A 17,085-nucleotide genomic window follows, 5' to 3' on the forward strand; every position below is an offset into this window, starting at 1 on the left:
CTATCCAAATGGTGCAAACATGCCTACACGAAGAATGTCTGCTTTGATCTCCTACTGAAACAAGCGCGCAGCAGGGCGGATATAGTAAGGATGGGATGGTGCATTGGCTAGAGAAAAACTTGCAAACCTCTCAGAGACGGGTAATAATTAGGGTTGCCAGGCTCAGGGCCTGAGACTGACCCTGTATCTTTAGGAGAAGAGAAAGTCAGCCAAGTACTGGTGTTCTTGCAGCCCTGTAAGGGGAAAAACCACAAGGTGGAATTCTCCCTTCCCCCTGCACTACTTTTAAAAATACAGAAGATCTCTTGGTTGCCTGGCCCGGCCTCCAAGAGGTCTTCTGTATCTTTAAAAGTTGTGCAGGGGGGAGGGAGAATTCCACCTTGCGGTTTTTCTCATTACAGGATTGCAAGAACACCTGCACTTGGTTGACTTTCTCTTCTCCTAAAGATAAAGGATCAGTCTCAGGCCCTGAACCTGGCAACTCTAGTAATAATCGGTGGCCCTCATGTTGTTAGATTCCCAATTCCCATCGGCCTTGGTCAGCAAATCCTCTTCCGACCGCTAAGAATTAAGACTTGAGTAAGTAAGAAAGAAAATGTCTCTTTGCTGTTTCCTTTTTGTTTGGGGCTGGACGCTGCCGCTACGGCCGTAGCTGACCGCATCAACTTGGCATGTAGAAGGTCCCAGGTTCAATCTCCTGCATCACAGTGCTGCTGCCAGTCCGTGTAGAGGCAATACTGAGCTAGATGGACCAATGGGGTGACTCATTATAAGGCAGCTCCCTGCATTCCTGAAATCATAGCCGCGGTAAAGATCTCGAGTTCTCCGTTGATTTCTATGTACACCCGCGCCGTCTGTCAGTCTAGCCTTTTTCTATCTCTACCGGCTGGCAGCCACCGGCGTACTGTGAATCAGAGAGAGGCAGGCCGGAAGGTGCGCTGCGGAGGAGGGGTCGGGACCGTGACGGGGGGCACAGAGTTGGGAGTGGGGGCTGGGCTTGGCTCCTGTTGACTAGCCATAAGTTCGTTAGGCCTTTTCTAGCTGGAAAGGTGGGCGTCAGAAATGGAAGCCGAAGAGCCGGGGCCCAGGTACCTGAAGCGAAGGAGGCCGGGCTGGGCTCGGCTGGGCTGGAAAGGGGGCTGAAGAAGACGCAGGGGCGGTGGGGCCATTGTTGCCCTCCCCCGTGATTTCCTCCTGTCATGGAGTCTGACTGCGCCGAGTACAAAAGACTTCCCAGGCTCTAGCTAAAGGCCGAGGCCTGAGTACGGGGGGATGCGGGTTATGGGCTCTTCTGTGTATTATTAATAATGTGAGTGTGTGTGTTATAGACACACACGAGCACACGCAATGGCTGGCTAGAACAGAGGCCTTGGTGCTTGTGTGTGTGTATACACAGTGTGTGTGTATATATTTTAACAAGGTTGGTTAGATTACCTCTTACTGCCATGACTCGTGTGTGTGTGAATGGTCATCACTTATGTTTTAAGTGTATTTATTGCTGTTATGTTTTTATTGCTTCTGTGTTTTTATGTTTAATTTGTAATTAAGTGTTTTGTTTGTTTTATGCCCTGAGATCACTTGAATATAGGGTGGGTTATAAATATTTTAATAATATATATATGTATATGTATGTACATATAGGGCTGGTACCAGACTTGAGGGTCTCTGGTATGGTGCTGATGCTATGCTTCCACACACACACACCCCAAAGCCCTGCTGGTGGAAGTGGTTGCTGCTTGATTTCTTTGCTGTTTTAATAAAGGTGCCATTCATTGTCCTCCATTCATTGTCCTCTGCTGGGCCCCTGGCTACATCTCAGTTGTGGATGGGCGGTAGTGCTTTTGAATGGGAGCTAAGTTTGGCTCCTATGTTACCCAAAGTTCTACCCAGGCCATAGATCTATGACATCAATACATTTTGTAGACCTATAGGTTGGATCATTACTTAAAATGGTAGGGGACTACCACAGATGGCAGCTGATTGTGGTTGCTGTTCAAAAGGGGTGTTACTCCCTGCTACTGAAAAGCATCAGAAGACCCAGCAGAATGGTGGAGTGGCCAGAACAGGCCAGTGAGGAGCTCTTCCAAGCTACATAGGATAGCACACAGACAATAACTGCCAACCATTTAGGAATAATATAAGCATCTGACACATTTTGGCAATATGTCTTGTTAATACAGTTTCAGGCCTGCTTCTCATGTGGTGGTTAATGTGTTTGTGCACTGAACCACTTCAGATTGTAGGTATGTACTCACTGTACATGATACTCCTCTATATCAAAAACTGCCTGCACATAGAAAATTGTCTTGTCAGAAAGAGGCTAGATGTCTGTTTTTCTATGTGCAAGACAACTTTTTTTAAAATATTGAAGAGCATTTAGTAATGTGAGCTTCTGCCTGCATACTGAAATGGTACAATCTAGAAACAGGCTTACCATCTCGCAGCTGTTTATGTAGAACTAGCCCTCTGCTGAAGGTTAATTCAAAACTGTTCCTTAATAGAGTTGCCTTGGAAAGCAAAGATCCTTTCTAAAGGTGCATATTTAAGATATATAATATGGATGAGCTATTGTTTTACACTATCCTACCAAATTTGCAACCAGAGTGGTGAAAGGATGGATTTCTCCTGGCACCCTTTCAGTTACACTTAAAAGGTGGACACTAACTTGTCTTAATGATTGTTAACAGCAGGTACTAGTTCCTGCTTGATTAGAGTACAACAGCAATAACGGTCCAGTTCAGATGCTCTAAAATAAACTGCATATGTCTATGGACACAGCTTATGGGTATGAACTAGCGTCTGACTCCTGACAGTCAAGCTTCCCAGCTGTAATTTGCATGACTATTTTCCTATTTTTAAAAAAGTTTTACTTGCTGCAGTCACATGGGAAGGTGCCTTATATCAAGTCAGATAATTGATCCATCTAGTTCTGAGTGGCAGCATGTCTCCAGGGGACATTCCCAACTATACCTGGAGATGCTGGGAATCGAACCTGGGGCCTTCTGCATTCCAGGTAGATGCCCTGCCTACAGTACTTCTTCCAATGAAGTAGTGCATTTCAGTATGGGTTGTATGTATTGCTATATCCACCAGGATGCTATGTTTGCAGGGTTTTTAAGTGCTTGAAGCAGGTTGGTGTGAATTGATCTGTGTTGTGTTCAGACTCTAGCATTTTACAGTATTTTGTCCTCCCAGATCATGCAAATGGGAAATATAGCTCTATAGATCACATCTTTGTTTTTAAAGTCGGCTTTGGGAATCAACCTTATGTCCACTCTGATCGTGTTTTTAACAAACAAAAGGCAAGGAATATATCTATTCATGGGTAATTTATCACAAATGGGTCATTGGCAACAGTTTTTTTGTGTTAATCAGATTTTTCTTGGAAAGGGTAAATCTGAATTAAATGGAGGGGGGATATGGCTTGGCACTTTAATGCCAACAGTGTCATGGGGCTGCTGCAGAAAAACACAACTTGCAAGCCTGAGCAGCACCAATTGCACCATAAGCGCCTGTCTGGAAGTAACCTAATTGTTAATCTTGACTGTGATCCTGTGAGAACAGGGATACGGTGTATGTATATACAGTTAGGATGATAATGTTATACTAGTGTTGCCAAATACTGAAGAAATTCACCAAGTCAACCTTGAAAATACACGGAAAATACCATTTGAAATTGTGTTCTAAAGTAGAGTTTGAAATAGTAATTTTAATCCTTTTTTTAAAAGGCATTATACTGCTCTTCAGCCAGCATTTTATCCTTTTCCATTCCATCAAATGATGACTGCAGTTCCAAACATGGAGATGATGAATGAAGAGGAAGTTCTTCAGGGGGCTTTAGATTCAAACATTGTTCCAGAACCTGTTCAAGGTATCTTAAATTTTTCATCGAAAGGTTTTAACAAATTATTTATTTATAAAAGCATTTATATACTGCCCTCTCATAAAACATCAGAGCGATGTACAGCAACCATAAAAAAACCCTTCAGTCTTCGGAGTGGTGCCATTGCTGGCCTGTACTTTTTTCAGGACAATGTTTAATGTGGAAAAGGACCTTTTTAAAAAAATGTGGTAAGAGAGGCATGAGTAGATACTTCTAGCTTGAGCTTATACGTTTTTCTAATAATTGATGAAGCAGCAGTTCGTATGGGAATTACTTTAAAATAGAACATGTATAACTCTGCATTTCTGTGACATACAGTAAAAGTCAAAAGTTATGGGAACAAGGCACATTACTTGACCATATCACACTATTCATATATGTATTACTTTGGTCTCAGATTGTCAAGGCAACCCTTCATATTCAATCTCTTCTTTTTCTTGCATACTTCCTAATTGACCTTTGTGTTTAGTAGTCCAGAAAATGATCCCATGGTGTTTCTGGTTGGCCAGCATATTAAAGACTTCAGATTTAGCAACATATGACTATTCTACAGCTATATTAGAAATACTGGATTACCAACCACCAGCAACAGATAACAATTCTTGGGCATTGTTATAAATTTCTGAATACCATTTAATAATAAAATGTCTTAGTTTTTAGCATAACCATATGATTGATTGCCATATAGTTACTTAAACATCACTTAGGACAATGTGCAACACAGAATATTGATTCAGACTGGTCATTTTTTTATTGCGTCTTTATAGCAAATTGAATTCATTTTGTAAAAACTAAACTTTCATAACTTAAGATTTCTCAGGTAATTTTTCTGTTGTGTACTTTCTCCAGAATCAGGCACTGGGAGCAGGTTTGACGCTCAGAGATCATTTGCAGCCACTTGCGTGTACTAGCAGGTGATCTGTCCAAAGATAAATATTAACAGTAGGAGTGATCTAAAGTTCTTGACAAGGCCAGCAACAGGGTGGATAAGTTGGAAATATGTGATTTTCTCTTAACTTTTGGTTGTTTTGACAATTTTTGTTAGATAGCTGTTAGATATTTGACAATTTTGAAAAATATTTTTAAACATATCATTTCACATCAACTCTGGTTAAATAGCCTTTTGCCATCTCCATTGGAAAAGACACATTAAAAAGTCATTTCCTTTTGTCTTTCAACAGCTGTTAAAGGAAGGAAGAGAAAAAGTAAATCTTCTGAACCCAAAAAACCTGCTGCTAAAGCTGCCAAATCAAAAGGCAAACAAGAAAAAATTACAGATACTTTTAAAGTCAAAAGGAAAGTAGATCGTTTTAATGGTGTATCTGAAGCTGAACTGTTGACCAAAACTCTTCCTGATATACTGACCTTCAACTTGGACATTGTAATTGTAAGTCAAATGTAAGAAGCTTTTATCTGTAGATAATTCTTTTGAGGCCAGTTCAGTTAGTAACTTGACAATAAATTCCAGAGGGATATATGTGCTAGTTTGTTGCAACAATAGTATTCTGTTTTTCCACTGTAGATATTTGAGAAATGTTACAAACCTCTTGCTCTCCCTTATATCTCACGGCCTTTTAGCTCTACAGTTTAACCTTTTTCTCTGTGTGTTTCCCAGTAACCAAGGATAACTTGTTACTCATCTGATGAAGTGTCCTCTAGTTCATGAAAGCTTATGTATGTCACAATAAATCTGTTAGACTCTAAGATGTTTTGAAATCTTGCTGATTATGACATCTAAAACAAAATGTAGAGTTCTTGCTTTCTCACTAGTGACTGTTGGTAACGTATGTCTAAAGTCTAATCCTAATTTCACTGAAGCTGATGAAAAATCGCTTACTGATTTTTATCAGGATAGGATTGTAATCCTGATTATTTCAAAAAGAATAGTAAGAAGAGAATTGCTTAAGTGATTATTTTTTTTAGATTGGCTGGGGACTACAAGTGACCATTTTTTAATCCCCCCCCCCTTATACCCAGCAAAGAGTTAAGGTCTGTTTCCACTTTTGCTTCGCTATTTTAAAGTATTTTCCTCTGATTCAGCACAGAAACTTCCAGTTGTTTCAAATAAGTACAGTAGGGCTCCACTCATATGGCAGGTTAGGTTCCAGACCCCCGCTGAAAAGAGAAAACCGCTGAAAAGTGGATCAGTTGTAGCTTGGGGGTCGGACCTTCTCTTCCTCCAGTGCGATCAGCAGGTTAGATCAGCTGTAGCGTGCTACAGCTGATCTTCCCCTCCAGCGCAATCAGCTCAAGTGTAAGTCTGATTGCCCCGAGGAGGAGAAGATCAGCTGTAGCGCACTACAGCTGATCTTCCCATCCTCTGGCGTGATCAGCTCGAGCGTGGGAGTCTGATCACGCCAGAAGAGGAGGAGATCAGCTGTAGCGTGCTACAACTGATCTTCCCCTCCTCCAGCGCTGTCAGATCCAGCGTGGGAGACTGATTGTGCCAGAAGAGGAGGAGATCAACTGTAGCACTCTACAGCTGATCTTTCTCTCCTCCGGCACGATCAGCTCGAGCACGGGAGTCTCATCGTGCCAGAAGAGGAGGAGATCAGCTGTAGCACTCTACAGCTGATCTTCCTCTCCTCCGGCGAGATCAGCTGGAGAGCGGGAAGCTCCAGCCCCCCCTCCAGCTGATCGTCCAGCTGGCGCCATATTAGTGGAACACCAAAAAGCAGGGCGCCAAGAAGCAGGGCCCTACTGTATTTCAAATTTGAGATTTCAAATCAGTATTTACAACAGATCTTGTATGACTTGATGTTTAACTTTAAAACTGTTGGAAAGTGAATCGTCTCTCATTTCCTGAGTTATTTCAAATTTTAGTTCAGTATCCTGAACTAAACTTAAAACTAGCAACTTAAAGTGGTAAACTTATGTTTATTGATTTAAAACATTCGTATCTTGTTGTTCCTCAAAAAACTCAAGGTGGCTTACAGAATAAAGCAACAGGTTAACAGTTTTAAAAACATAAATTAGAAAAAACATGAAAACGGCAATAGAAAACAACAGTTCTCTATCAGCACAGCAGTAAGCATTATTCAAAGAAAATGGAGACAGTTAAAACCAGTACAATAAAGACATCATCTAAAACCAAACATCGTCTTAAAAAGGAAAGCTTTTACTACCTTCTGGAAGGCCATTAAAAGGGGGGGGGAGAGATGCACTTCCTTCAGGTGAGAGTTCCAGAGCCTAGAATCATAGAATAGTAGAGCAGAAGGGACCTATAAGGCCATCGAGTCCAATCCCCTGCTCAATGCAGGAATCCAACTTAAAGCATATAGGAAAAAGACCGTCTCCCTGATCTGGGGATGTTGGGACATGTAGGAGGGCTTCCAAGCATAATCTGAATAGGTGGGCAGGAGAAGACAACCCTTTAGATAACCCAGTCCTAAACTATTCAGGTTGTTCATGGTATTCCTAGCTCTTTGATTTGTGCCCAGGAACAGACCAGAATTGGTGCTGCTGTTTCAGTTAGGGAGTTGCACACTCTCTATATTTGGCATTTGTTAACAGTTCATGTCCACCCCATTCCAGACCACCCCAGTATGTCCACCCCATTCAGGACAAATTGTAGTTTCTGAGGATTCTTCAAAGGCAGGTGGTTAGAGAGTATATACATACCTGACGTGATATAACTATGGGATGTTTCACCATGGCCAAATGTGCTTTCTGTGGAATGGGGTTAGTTGGTGCACCAGTCTCAACTGTGCACAGGATCCTCTGGTCCAGCCAACACTTGGTCATCCAGGGTCAAGGCCAGATCAGAAAGAATCACTAAACTATGAATTTGTGTTTTCAAGAGGAGTACAAGTCCCATCCATCACTGGTTGAATCCCAATTCCAGGATCAGCTTTACGAACCATAAGCATCTCATGTCCTGTCTAGATAGTTGTGCAGTAGTTTGTTCTGCTCTTTGTCTTTATTTATCAGATGCGTGGTATGCTTTATACATTAAAAAAAGGTTTCATTGATGTGTTGCTTTCTAGATTGGTATAAATCCAGGTTTAATGGCAGCTTACAAAGGCCATCATTACCCAGGACCTGGAAACCACTTCTGTAAGTACCTCCTTTCATGATCTGTTAAAATTTTAAGAATGCAGTTTTAATTTTGAATTTTCTGATTGTAGAAGGGCTAGAGAAATTGTATTATGGGCAAGATTTGGTTTCTGCTAGAAGCAACAGTGAATGGATGCATGGGTGCCAGTAAAATAGTGCAAACTCAGAATTAATTCCTCAAAGTGGAATGCCAAGAGATCACAGGATGAGATACAGATTATCTCACCTCCATCCATAAACATCAGCAGCACGTTAAGTGGCAAGCTGGCAGCCAAGACATACAATAAGAGAGCCAAAAACCTTGTGGTGCAGTGGTGTTAAAGTACTGGTTGTCTGAGCAGTGATAAGAAGTTGACTACATTGTAACATAAACTATGAGAATCATATATTTTCTGGCTCCGTAGGGAAGTGTCTCTTTTTGTCTGGGCTAAGTGAAGAACAGTTGAATCATATGGATGACCATACATTACCACATAAATATGGTATTGGATTTACAAACATGGTGGAAAGGACAACACCAGGTAGTAAGGACCTTTCCAGGTAGGTCAAGTTTAAATTCCGTATGGTAGAACACTGGTAGTTGCAGTTCTATCATATATTTATGGCTTTTTTTTTCTTTTTTAGCAAAGAGTTTCGGGAAGGAGGAAGAATTCTGGTGCAAAAATTGCAGAAGTATCAACCTAAAATAGCAGTTTTTAATGGAAAATGTGAGGTTTTTTCTCTACAAGACTTACGTTATTTTAATACCATTGATCTTGTGTTGTGACTAACAATCAATTTATCTCTAATTTCACTGTAGGTATTTATGACATTTTTAGTAAAGAGGTTTTTGGCGTAAAAGTTAAAAAGTTGGAATTTGGACTGCAGCCACATAAGGTCCCAGACACAGAAACAGTAAGTTCCTGTTGCAGTTAGGAATGTAACTACAGAACTTTCTTTTTTGTGGAAGGATGAATTTATATAAACATACACAGGTGAAGGAAACACCCTCCAATTTATTATTATTTATTATTTGATTTATATCCTGCCCTTCCTCCCGGCAGGAGCCAAGGGCGGCAAACAAACGCACTAAAATCTTTAAAGCATCATAAAAACAAACTTTAAAACACATTAAAACAAAACATATTTAAAAATGTTTCTTAAAAAAAGCTTTCAAAACATTGTCTAAGATAGAAAAACATTTTTAAAAAGGTTTAAGAACATATTAAAAAGCAATTCTGACACAGACGCAGACTGGGATAGGTCTCAAATTAAAAGGCTGGTTGAAAGAGGAAGAATTTAAAAGCTATCATTATCATAAGAACATAAGAAGACTCTTGCTGGACCCACCTAGTCCAGCATCCTGTTCTCATAGTGGCCAATCAGATGCCTATGAGAAGTCCACAAGCAGGACCTGAGCTCAAGAGCACTCTCCCCTTCTGTGGCTTCCACTATCCAGTTTTCAGAAGCATGCTGCCTAATGCACCTAAGAATTTTAAGATTTCACTACCTGTGACTGAGATTATTGAAACTAGGGAAAAAATGAAATATCCTCTGCCAGTTTAGTGACTTCTGATTTAACATTGCCTGCTCTCTTGGTTTTTATTTTTGTTTTTACAGCTTTGCTATGTTATGCCATCATCCAGTGCAAGATGTGCTCAGTTTCCTCGTGCACAAGACAAAGTTCATTATTACATAAAGCTGAAAGATCTAAGGGATCAGCTGAAGGGCATTATGCCAAACACAGAGGTCCAGGAAGTGCAGTATACATTTGATTTGCAGCTTGCACAAGGTACAGCATATGAAGTCAAGCTAACAATGATTTGCTCAAAATACCTTGTTGTTGTTGTTGTTATGTGCCTTCAAGTTGACGATGACTTATGGCGACCCTATGAATTGGCGACCTCCAGTAGCATCTGTTATAAACTACCCTGTTCAGATCTTGTAAGTTCAGGTCTGTGGCTTCCTTTATGGAATCAATCCATCTCTTGTTTGGCCTTCGTCTTTTTCTACTCCCTTCTGTTTTCCCCAGCATTATTGTCTTTTCTTGTGAATCATGTCTTCTCATTATGTGTCCAAAGTATGATAACCTTAGTTTCAACATTTTAGCTTCAAGTGATAGTTCTGGTTTAATTTGATCTAATACCCAATTATTGGTCTTTTTCGCAGTCCATGGTATGCGCAAAGCTCTCCTCCAACACCATATTTCAAATGAGCTGATTTTTCTTTTATCCTCTTTGTTCACTGTCCAACTTTCACATCTATACATAGAGATTGGGAATACCATGGTCTGAATGATCCTGACTTCAATGTTCAGTGATACATCTTTGCATTTGAGGACCTTTTCTAGTTCTCTCATAGCTGCCCTCCCCAGTCCTAGCCTTCTTCTGATTTCTTGACTGTTATCTCCATTTTGGTTAATGACTGTGCCAAGGTATTAATAATCCTTGACAAATTCAATGTCCTCATTGTCAACTTTTAAGTTACATAAATCTTCTGTTGTCATTACTTTAGTCTTTTTGACGTTCAGCTGGAGTCCTGCTTTTGTGCTTTCCTCTTGAACTTTCATCAGCATTCGTTTTAAATCATTATTTGTTTCTGCTAGGAGTATGGTATTGTCTGCATATCTTAAATTATTGATATTTCTCCCTCCAATTTTCACACCTCCTTCATCTTGGTCCAATCCTGCTTTCTGTATGATATGTTCTGCATATAGATTAAATAAATAGGGTGACAAAATACACCCCTGTCTCACACCCTTTCCGATGGGGAACCAATCATTTTTTCCATATTCTGTCCTTACAGTAGTCTCTTGTCCAGAGTACAGGTTGTGCATCAGGACAATCAGATGCTTGTGGCACACACATTTCTTTTAACGCATTCCATAGTTTTTCATGATCTACACAGTTAAAGGCTTTGCTGTAATCTATAAAGCACAGGATGATTTCCTTCTGAAATTCCTTGGTCCATTCCATTATCCAACGTATGTTTGCGATATGATCTCTGGTGCCTCTTCCCTTTCTAAATCCAGCTTGGACATCTGGCATTTTTGGCTCCATATGTCGTAAGAGCCTTTGTTGTAGTATCTTGAGCATTACTTGCATAGGATATTAAGGCAATAGTTCGATAATTACTGTATTCCCTGGGATCCTCTTTCTTTGGAATTGGGATGTATATTGAACGCTTCCAGTCTGTGGGCCATTGTTTAGTTTTCCATATTGCTTGACAGATTTTAGTTAAAATTTGGACGTTTGGTGGGAAGACCAAAATTTGGTGCTTTGTTTCTTCCAAGTATTTTAAGAGCAGCTTTCATCTCACATTCTAAAATTTCTAGTTCTTCATCATACGGTGCTCCATGAATAAGTCTGTCATCCTGTCATCTCTTTTCTAGAGTTCTTCAGTGTATTGCTTCCATCTTCCTTTTATTTCATCTCGGTCAGTCAGTGTACCTAAATACCTAATCCATATAAATAAAATAACGGAGGCCTAGGCAATTGCTGGAAGACTGCAGTTGTTACCTATTTTAAATGTGTTTGTCATAAATGTATGCAGAATATAACCTGTTAATCCATTGCATGATTTCTTCTGTAAGATTATTCTTTCAATACTTATTGAGAGAGGAAGTTTTTCATATATTTTGGAGACTCATTGATAAGTTGAAAACTTACAACTGTCCTTATAATTATATAAAATAAGATTTTATATTGGACCTTTTACAATGATATATAATTAGTGTATAATTAGATTACTTGAGGGTAGGATAGCAGTTTTACCCTGTTGAAAGAAGGAGTGAAAGGAGTGCTTCAGAGTTAAAGATCTGATTTACTCTTTTTGTGTATTTTTTTCTTCAGAGGATGCTAAGAAGATGGCTGTCAAAGAAGAAAAATATGATCCAGGTTATGAAGCAGCTTATGGGGGTGCTTCTGGTGAGAAAACCACCAGTGATGGAGAACAATGTAACTTGCCTTCAAATGGAACAGGTAGAGTTTGGAGAATTTTTGGTTTTCTTTTCATTTTAATCCATGTTTCCAAATGCAGACAATAACTGGGATTATTTCTACTATTTTTTTGTTTTAGACAAGTGAAACAGTCCGTTTGGGACTCAACACAAAAATATAAACTATTTAGGTGTTGTAAAATAGGGGTCACTCTGACTCCTAAACTCCTTTTCTGTATTCACATGTAACTTTTTATAACCATTTTAAAGATCAAATGTAGAGAAACCCATATAAATGTACGGATGTCAAATTTAGTCTTTTCAGTTACCTTGTGATTTCCTCAGTCTTTCACACTCTCAGCTTATCGCTTGTAAGATTAAATAATGATAATAAGCCACAGCCTAGGAGTCTAGGTGTCTGTTGGGGGGGAGGGGGAAGGATTGTAAGTTAGTGAGAAATGGCAAATCCTAGATGCAAAAATTATGTTTAAAGTTTTTCAAGGTTATTCAATTCATTTATCACATTTAATGAAATAAAATTATAAAATACAAATGTAAGGTTTTTAATATCATGTATTTCTATCCCTTCAACCCCAAAATGTTCTTACAGTGGCTCACAAATAAAATAAAAATTGCAAATACAATAAATAATTATTTATAAAAGAAGAATAAACTAAAGCCACATGCAATTAAAATTGTTTGTTAAAACAGCATCTAAGAAGCTTGGACTCATAAAAAGAACTTCACGTATCACTGAAGGAATAACTATCAGTGCAAAGCGAGACTCCTTAGGAGGGCATTCCAAGATGGGTCACCACTCATTTCTGCTTCAGTAGCAAGCAGATTGACAGGAAGGCCTCGATGGAAGATTTCAGTATATAAGCAGTTTCATGTAGCTGTTTGTTAGTCCTCCTCAGTGTGCTTTTATTCTGATTGGTAGAATGCTGGAAGCAAATTTTGCTTTTTATAAGGGAATTGGCTAGAATATGACCATTCAAAAATACTTCTTAATAAAACAGCTAGAGGCTGGCTGGCTTTTGTAGCTGAACATTTCAGGAGGGGGAACAGGCTACAATTTCCCTGAAGGGGCTAGATTTCCATAGCCCACCCACCGCTCGGTACAGTCCTGTTAAACAGACAGAGGGGTGTCCCCTGGCAGGCAAAATGTGTAACAGCATTTGGGGAAATGTGTTTTTCTCCTTTAGCCATAATATCAACTGCATGGTTAAGTCATTTTGGTTTGTTTTTTATGCAGCAACCAGTGCAGAGTATAGCAGTGGATCTTCCTTTGGAGATGTCTCCAATGGACAGTGGATGACACAGTCTTTCACAGACCAGATTCCAGAGTTCAACAATTCTAGACCACAAGAGGAAGAAGGAAGCAATGCTTAAAGTCTGCCTTTTCAATCCAGCCTAAGTTCTTCAGGGGTTTTTTAAATGCAGTTGTCAAGAATGGTACCTCAGTTTTCTAACTGAAGCATTTTTAATTGCATTTTACCTCTTACTTCTCTTATGATAACCATTTGTGTTTGTAGATGTAGACCCCTATGAATTAGGTTGTATTAAGAAAATGTACACGTTTTTAAAGAGAGCCTTCCCTTTTTCTTTTTTTTTGTATGAGACTTTTATATTTAAATTGTTCCATAGTTGCAATTTTATCAAAACTGACTTCTCATTGGTGAAGACCTGTTTTTTGTTTTAAATCTGTATTTTGTAATGTAGTTTGTGAATGTATATTTTTAACCTATCCCTTCATCTGTTGGGATATTTCATGGGTGTGTTAGTACATCTAAGGAGAGGAAAAATTGCTTGTAGATCAGACATTGTTACTGGTAGTGACATAGCAAGTTATCGTCCAGCAAATCTGCTACACACAGTCATAGACATTCAGGCCTACCTCTGATGTGAAAGAGTCTTGCTTTATAGCAGAAAAAAACATGCATGCATATATGTACGTCAGTTGACTGCTGGCACTTGAATGTGTAAACTACCTCCATTGAAAAGCATTAGAGCGGAGCCAAATGATCACCAGGTTCACTCTTCAGCTCAAAAATACCTATTTTGTGGGGGTTAAGAACCTTCGTCCTACCTTTTTCATAGATTGTCTGCTGCTGTTTCAGTTGGTCCTCCCCCCCCCCCCTTTTCATTCAGTCAGGGATTAAGTACTGGATGTGGTGACATTACAGTGCTATGTAGTCAGTCAGATTTGACTATGTCACTAAGATCAAGTGAAGTCACTTAGAGTGAGGGCAGTGCTTCCTATTCAGATTTTGAGGATAATCTTCGCCTATAAGGGATTTCAAGATGAACATTTTTAACAGCCTTTCACAACGATCTTGAAAAATCACAGAAAGTGGTGGAACGTCTTTCAGTACTGATAAAAGATACTCAGTGTAAATGTTTTGGTTTTCCCCTCTGCTCCACTGCTTTTGGCTCAACCCTAAAAAGCACTCCTTCTGAGAAATGGAAATTCTGCCTTATCCGTTGTGGTCCATGATAAACATGCATGTGTGAACAGCTCATTAGTGTTTGTGAGATATGGGGGGGAGCATGTCAAGAAGAGAGGTATGGGAAGAGTGTGCACACCTTTGTGAGAGTTTGATACCCGTGTCATCGTCACTTGTCTCAGGGAAATGGAGGGAAATACTTTATTCCCTTCTACCTCCCATCTGAATGTTGAGCTATATGGGGAACAGCATGTAGTGCAGAACTCAGAATGGAAGGATCTAGCTCAGGCCTGGGGAACATATGACCATCCAGATGATGTTTGACTCTAAATCTCATCAGCCCCAGATAGCATGGTCAGCAATCAGGGATGATTGGAGTTGTTGTCCCAGCCAGGAGTGTACAGTAGGGCCCCGCTTTAAGGCGTTCCGCTGATGCGGCACCATTCATTTTCAATTTGAAAGGGTTTTTTCCCCTTTTGCAACGTTTTGCGTTGTTTTCGTGTCATTTTTGTGCGACGCGGCCCATTAAAGTCAATGGGGTTCCGCTTTACGGCGGGGGTCTGGAACGGAACCCGCCGTATAAGTGGAGCCCTACTGTAGTCATTCAGGGGGTCTTAGGCCTCTTACTTTTTAAAGAACAGGCTCCCAGCCGGGTCTCTAAGACTCTGGCATCAGATGAGCCTATCAGCATTAAAGGGGAGTGTTATCTACTGAGAAGAGTCTTCTATCGTGCTTCCTTGTCCTTTTCTGCTGACTGGAGCCAATCAGAGTGAAAGATTATTCTCAGTAGCTAACACGTTTCTTTTTCATGCTCATTGGCTCCGAGGAACATTGTTGCGGTGGGCAAAGGCGTTAACAAGGATCTCAATCCAGCAGCAGAAAAAAAAGGAGGGGGAGGGGAGGGGGTGTGGCTGTGACTATCATGAAGGGCCCCTGCGCTTCTGAATTTGCCACTACACTACTGCTCCCAGTATATTGAAGGCCACATGTTCCCTAACACTGATTTAGTGTTTCAAGAGAACTTTTAGCAAGAATAAAGAGCCATCTTGGGAAGGAAACCAGCATGCTATGTATAGGCTTCCTAAATACACACATGGCACCAAAAGAGGAAAATGTTCGAAAGAAACAGGAGGGAAAGGTTTGATCTGAAAAGCTCTGTTCCAGAATTTAGTATTTTTCCCTTCTAGGAAACAGCATTCCACACCTTGCTGGCCAAGACTATGGCGGTGGTGGTGATGGTGTGACGTTTAAGAGTTAGGCAGCTACAAGCATACCCTGGGAAATGGACAGTTATCCACTTACAAAGCATTTCCTAATGGTTTTGGGCACAATTTGCATTGCAGGCACAACACCCACATGTGGAAGATAGCTTGCCTTATTTTCCCTCTCCTCCACTTACTCATGGGTGCTAATACAGGCATTGCTACAGCATGCTGGGGGACTGGGAGGTCTGCGCATCGCCATATGCCTGTCAAACACTTTCTCTCCATGCCTTGCAAGTTAAGCTTGAAGAGGGAAGTTTGGATGTGAGTAAGGGAGGTGTGCCTCACGCCCCTCCTAATGATCCACTGCCTGAATGCATAGGCAGAAGAGGGAGAAAACAGCCTCTATTTAGCTCTATTAGAATCCTTTACATGCAGGTTTTGAATCTACAATGCAAGTGGATCATTCCCATTGTCTTTATACTTAAATTGATGTCTATAAATTTAGATTGATACTGGGAGTGTGTGTCCTGCCTGTGCCTAATATTTTGCTTCCTTCTCTCCCCACCCTTTGTCTCAAGAGGGGAAGAGATGGCTTAAAAATAAAAGCAATAAGAGGATGAAACAGAAGTTTTGATAATCCATTGATTAGGTGCTTTGGATACTTGAATTATGCGCAAGAACTGTGTCTCCATAATGTATACATAGTTTAGATCACTAAGTATGCCACAAATAGCTGGATTTATTTAAAAATGTCTTGTGTGTATTAGCATCAAGAATTATGAGTTGAGTGGATCAATTTAAACTAGATCCATAGCCTGCTAGCAGCTATGAAACTTTTCCAGAATGTTTTCACTTACTGCTCATTAAGAGATAAGCATGTTTATGATCTTTCTCCAAAATCATGTGCTTTAATCCACAAACCCAATATTGTTGTTTTTTTATTACGATTGATATGTATATTCTGGTTCTGGTCATGTTGGTTAGTTGCTGTGGAAATTTACTTATTGGCTCACTGATCTATAAAATGATTCACTTGCAGCGCAGTCCTATGTATGTTTACTCAAAATTGAGCCGCCCCCCCCCCCCATGTTCAGGGAGATTTACTCCCTAGTAAGAGTGTTCAGGATTACAACCTGTACAATTAAATGGACACTTTCTTGCAAGTGCTTGAAGTGCCTTGCATCAGGGATCTGGAACAATTTTTATTTTTTATGAAGCTATCACCACAGGTGATAGATAGCTCAATAGAAACTATTGTAAGTGTGAAAAGGGAACATCTTGTTTTGAAAGGGCATCCATTAAATACTTTAGGAATGAAACAGGATAATGAAATGTGAATGCACATCTATTCTCAAACATGGTGCTTTTAAAAACTAACACTTCTGCCAATTTCTTGCAACCCCCCTCTCCCCAAACAAACCAGGAATTGTTGCAGTATCTTCTGGTGCTTAATTGTGGCATTGTTTAAGTCTTAATGCTGAATTGTTTGTGCTGTTAAAAAGAAGAAATTGATAAATTATTTGAAATAAATAAAAGAACTGATGTTTAATTTTAGCTTTTGCTTGTTCTAAACTCAAG

At 40.0% G+C, this 17,085-nt stretch overlaps 1 protein-coding gene across 3 annotated transcripts; it reads left to right on the forward strand.

The window, feature by feature from the left end:
* Window positions 1–457: 457 nt before the first annotated feature.
* TDG (thymine DNA glycosylase) lies at window positions 458–17,067 on the forward strand. 3 transcript variants are annotated; one of them, XM_061638880.1, is made up of 10 exons: window positions 458–579; window positions 3,729–3,871; window positions 5,065–5,270; window positions 7,870–7,939; window positions 8,344–8,479; window positions 8,564–8,646; window positions 8,739–8,833; window positions 9,539–9,710; window positions 11,770–11,898; window positions 13,111–17,067. In XM_061638880.1, the coding sequence occupies exons 2-10, from the start codon at window positions 3,778–3,780 to the stop codon at window positions 13,245–13,247; spliced, it is 1,122 nt and encodes a 373-aa protein (XP_061494864.1). In that variant the 5' UTR covers window positions 458–579; window positions 3,729–3,777; the 3' UTR covers window positions 13,248–17,067. The 3 variants fall into 3 exon arrangements, with proteins under 3 accessions (XP_061494864.1, XP_061494865.1, XP_061494863.1); XM_061638881.1 differs by lacking the exon at window positions 458–579 and adding an exon at window positions 843–933; XM_061638879.1 differs by lacking the exon at window positions 458–579 and adding an exon at window positions 979–1,088 and having other exon boundaries at window positions 13,111–17,066.
* The last annotated feature ends 18 nt before the right edge of the window (window positions 17,068–17,085 follow it).

The sequence above is a fragment of the Rhineura floridana genome, chromosome 8 (genome assembly GCF_030035675.1).
Source record: "Rhineura floridana isolate rRhiFlo1 chromosome 8, rRhiFlo1.hap2, whole genome shotgun sequence".
NCBI lineage: Eukaryota > Metazoa > Chordata > Lepidosauria > Squamata > Rhineuridae > Rhineura > Rhineura floridana.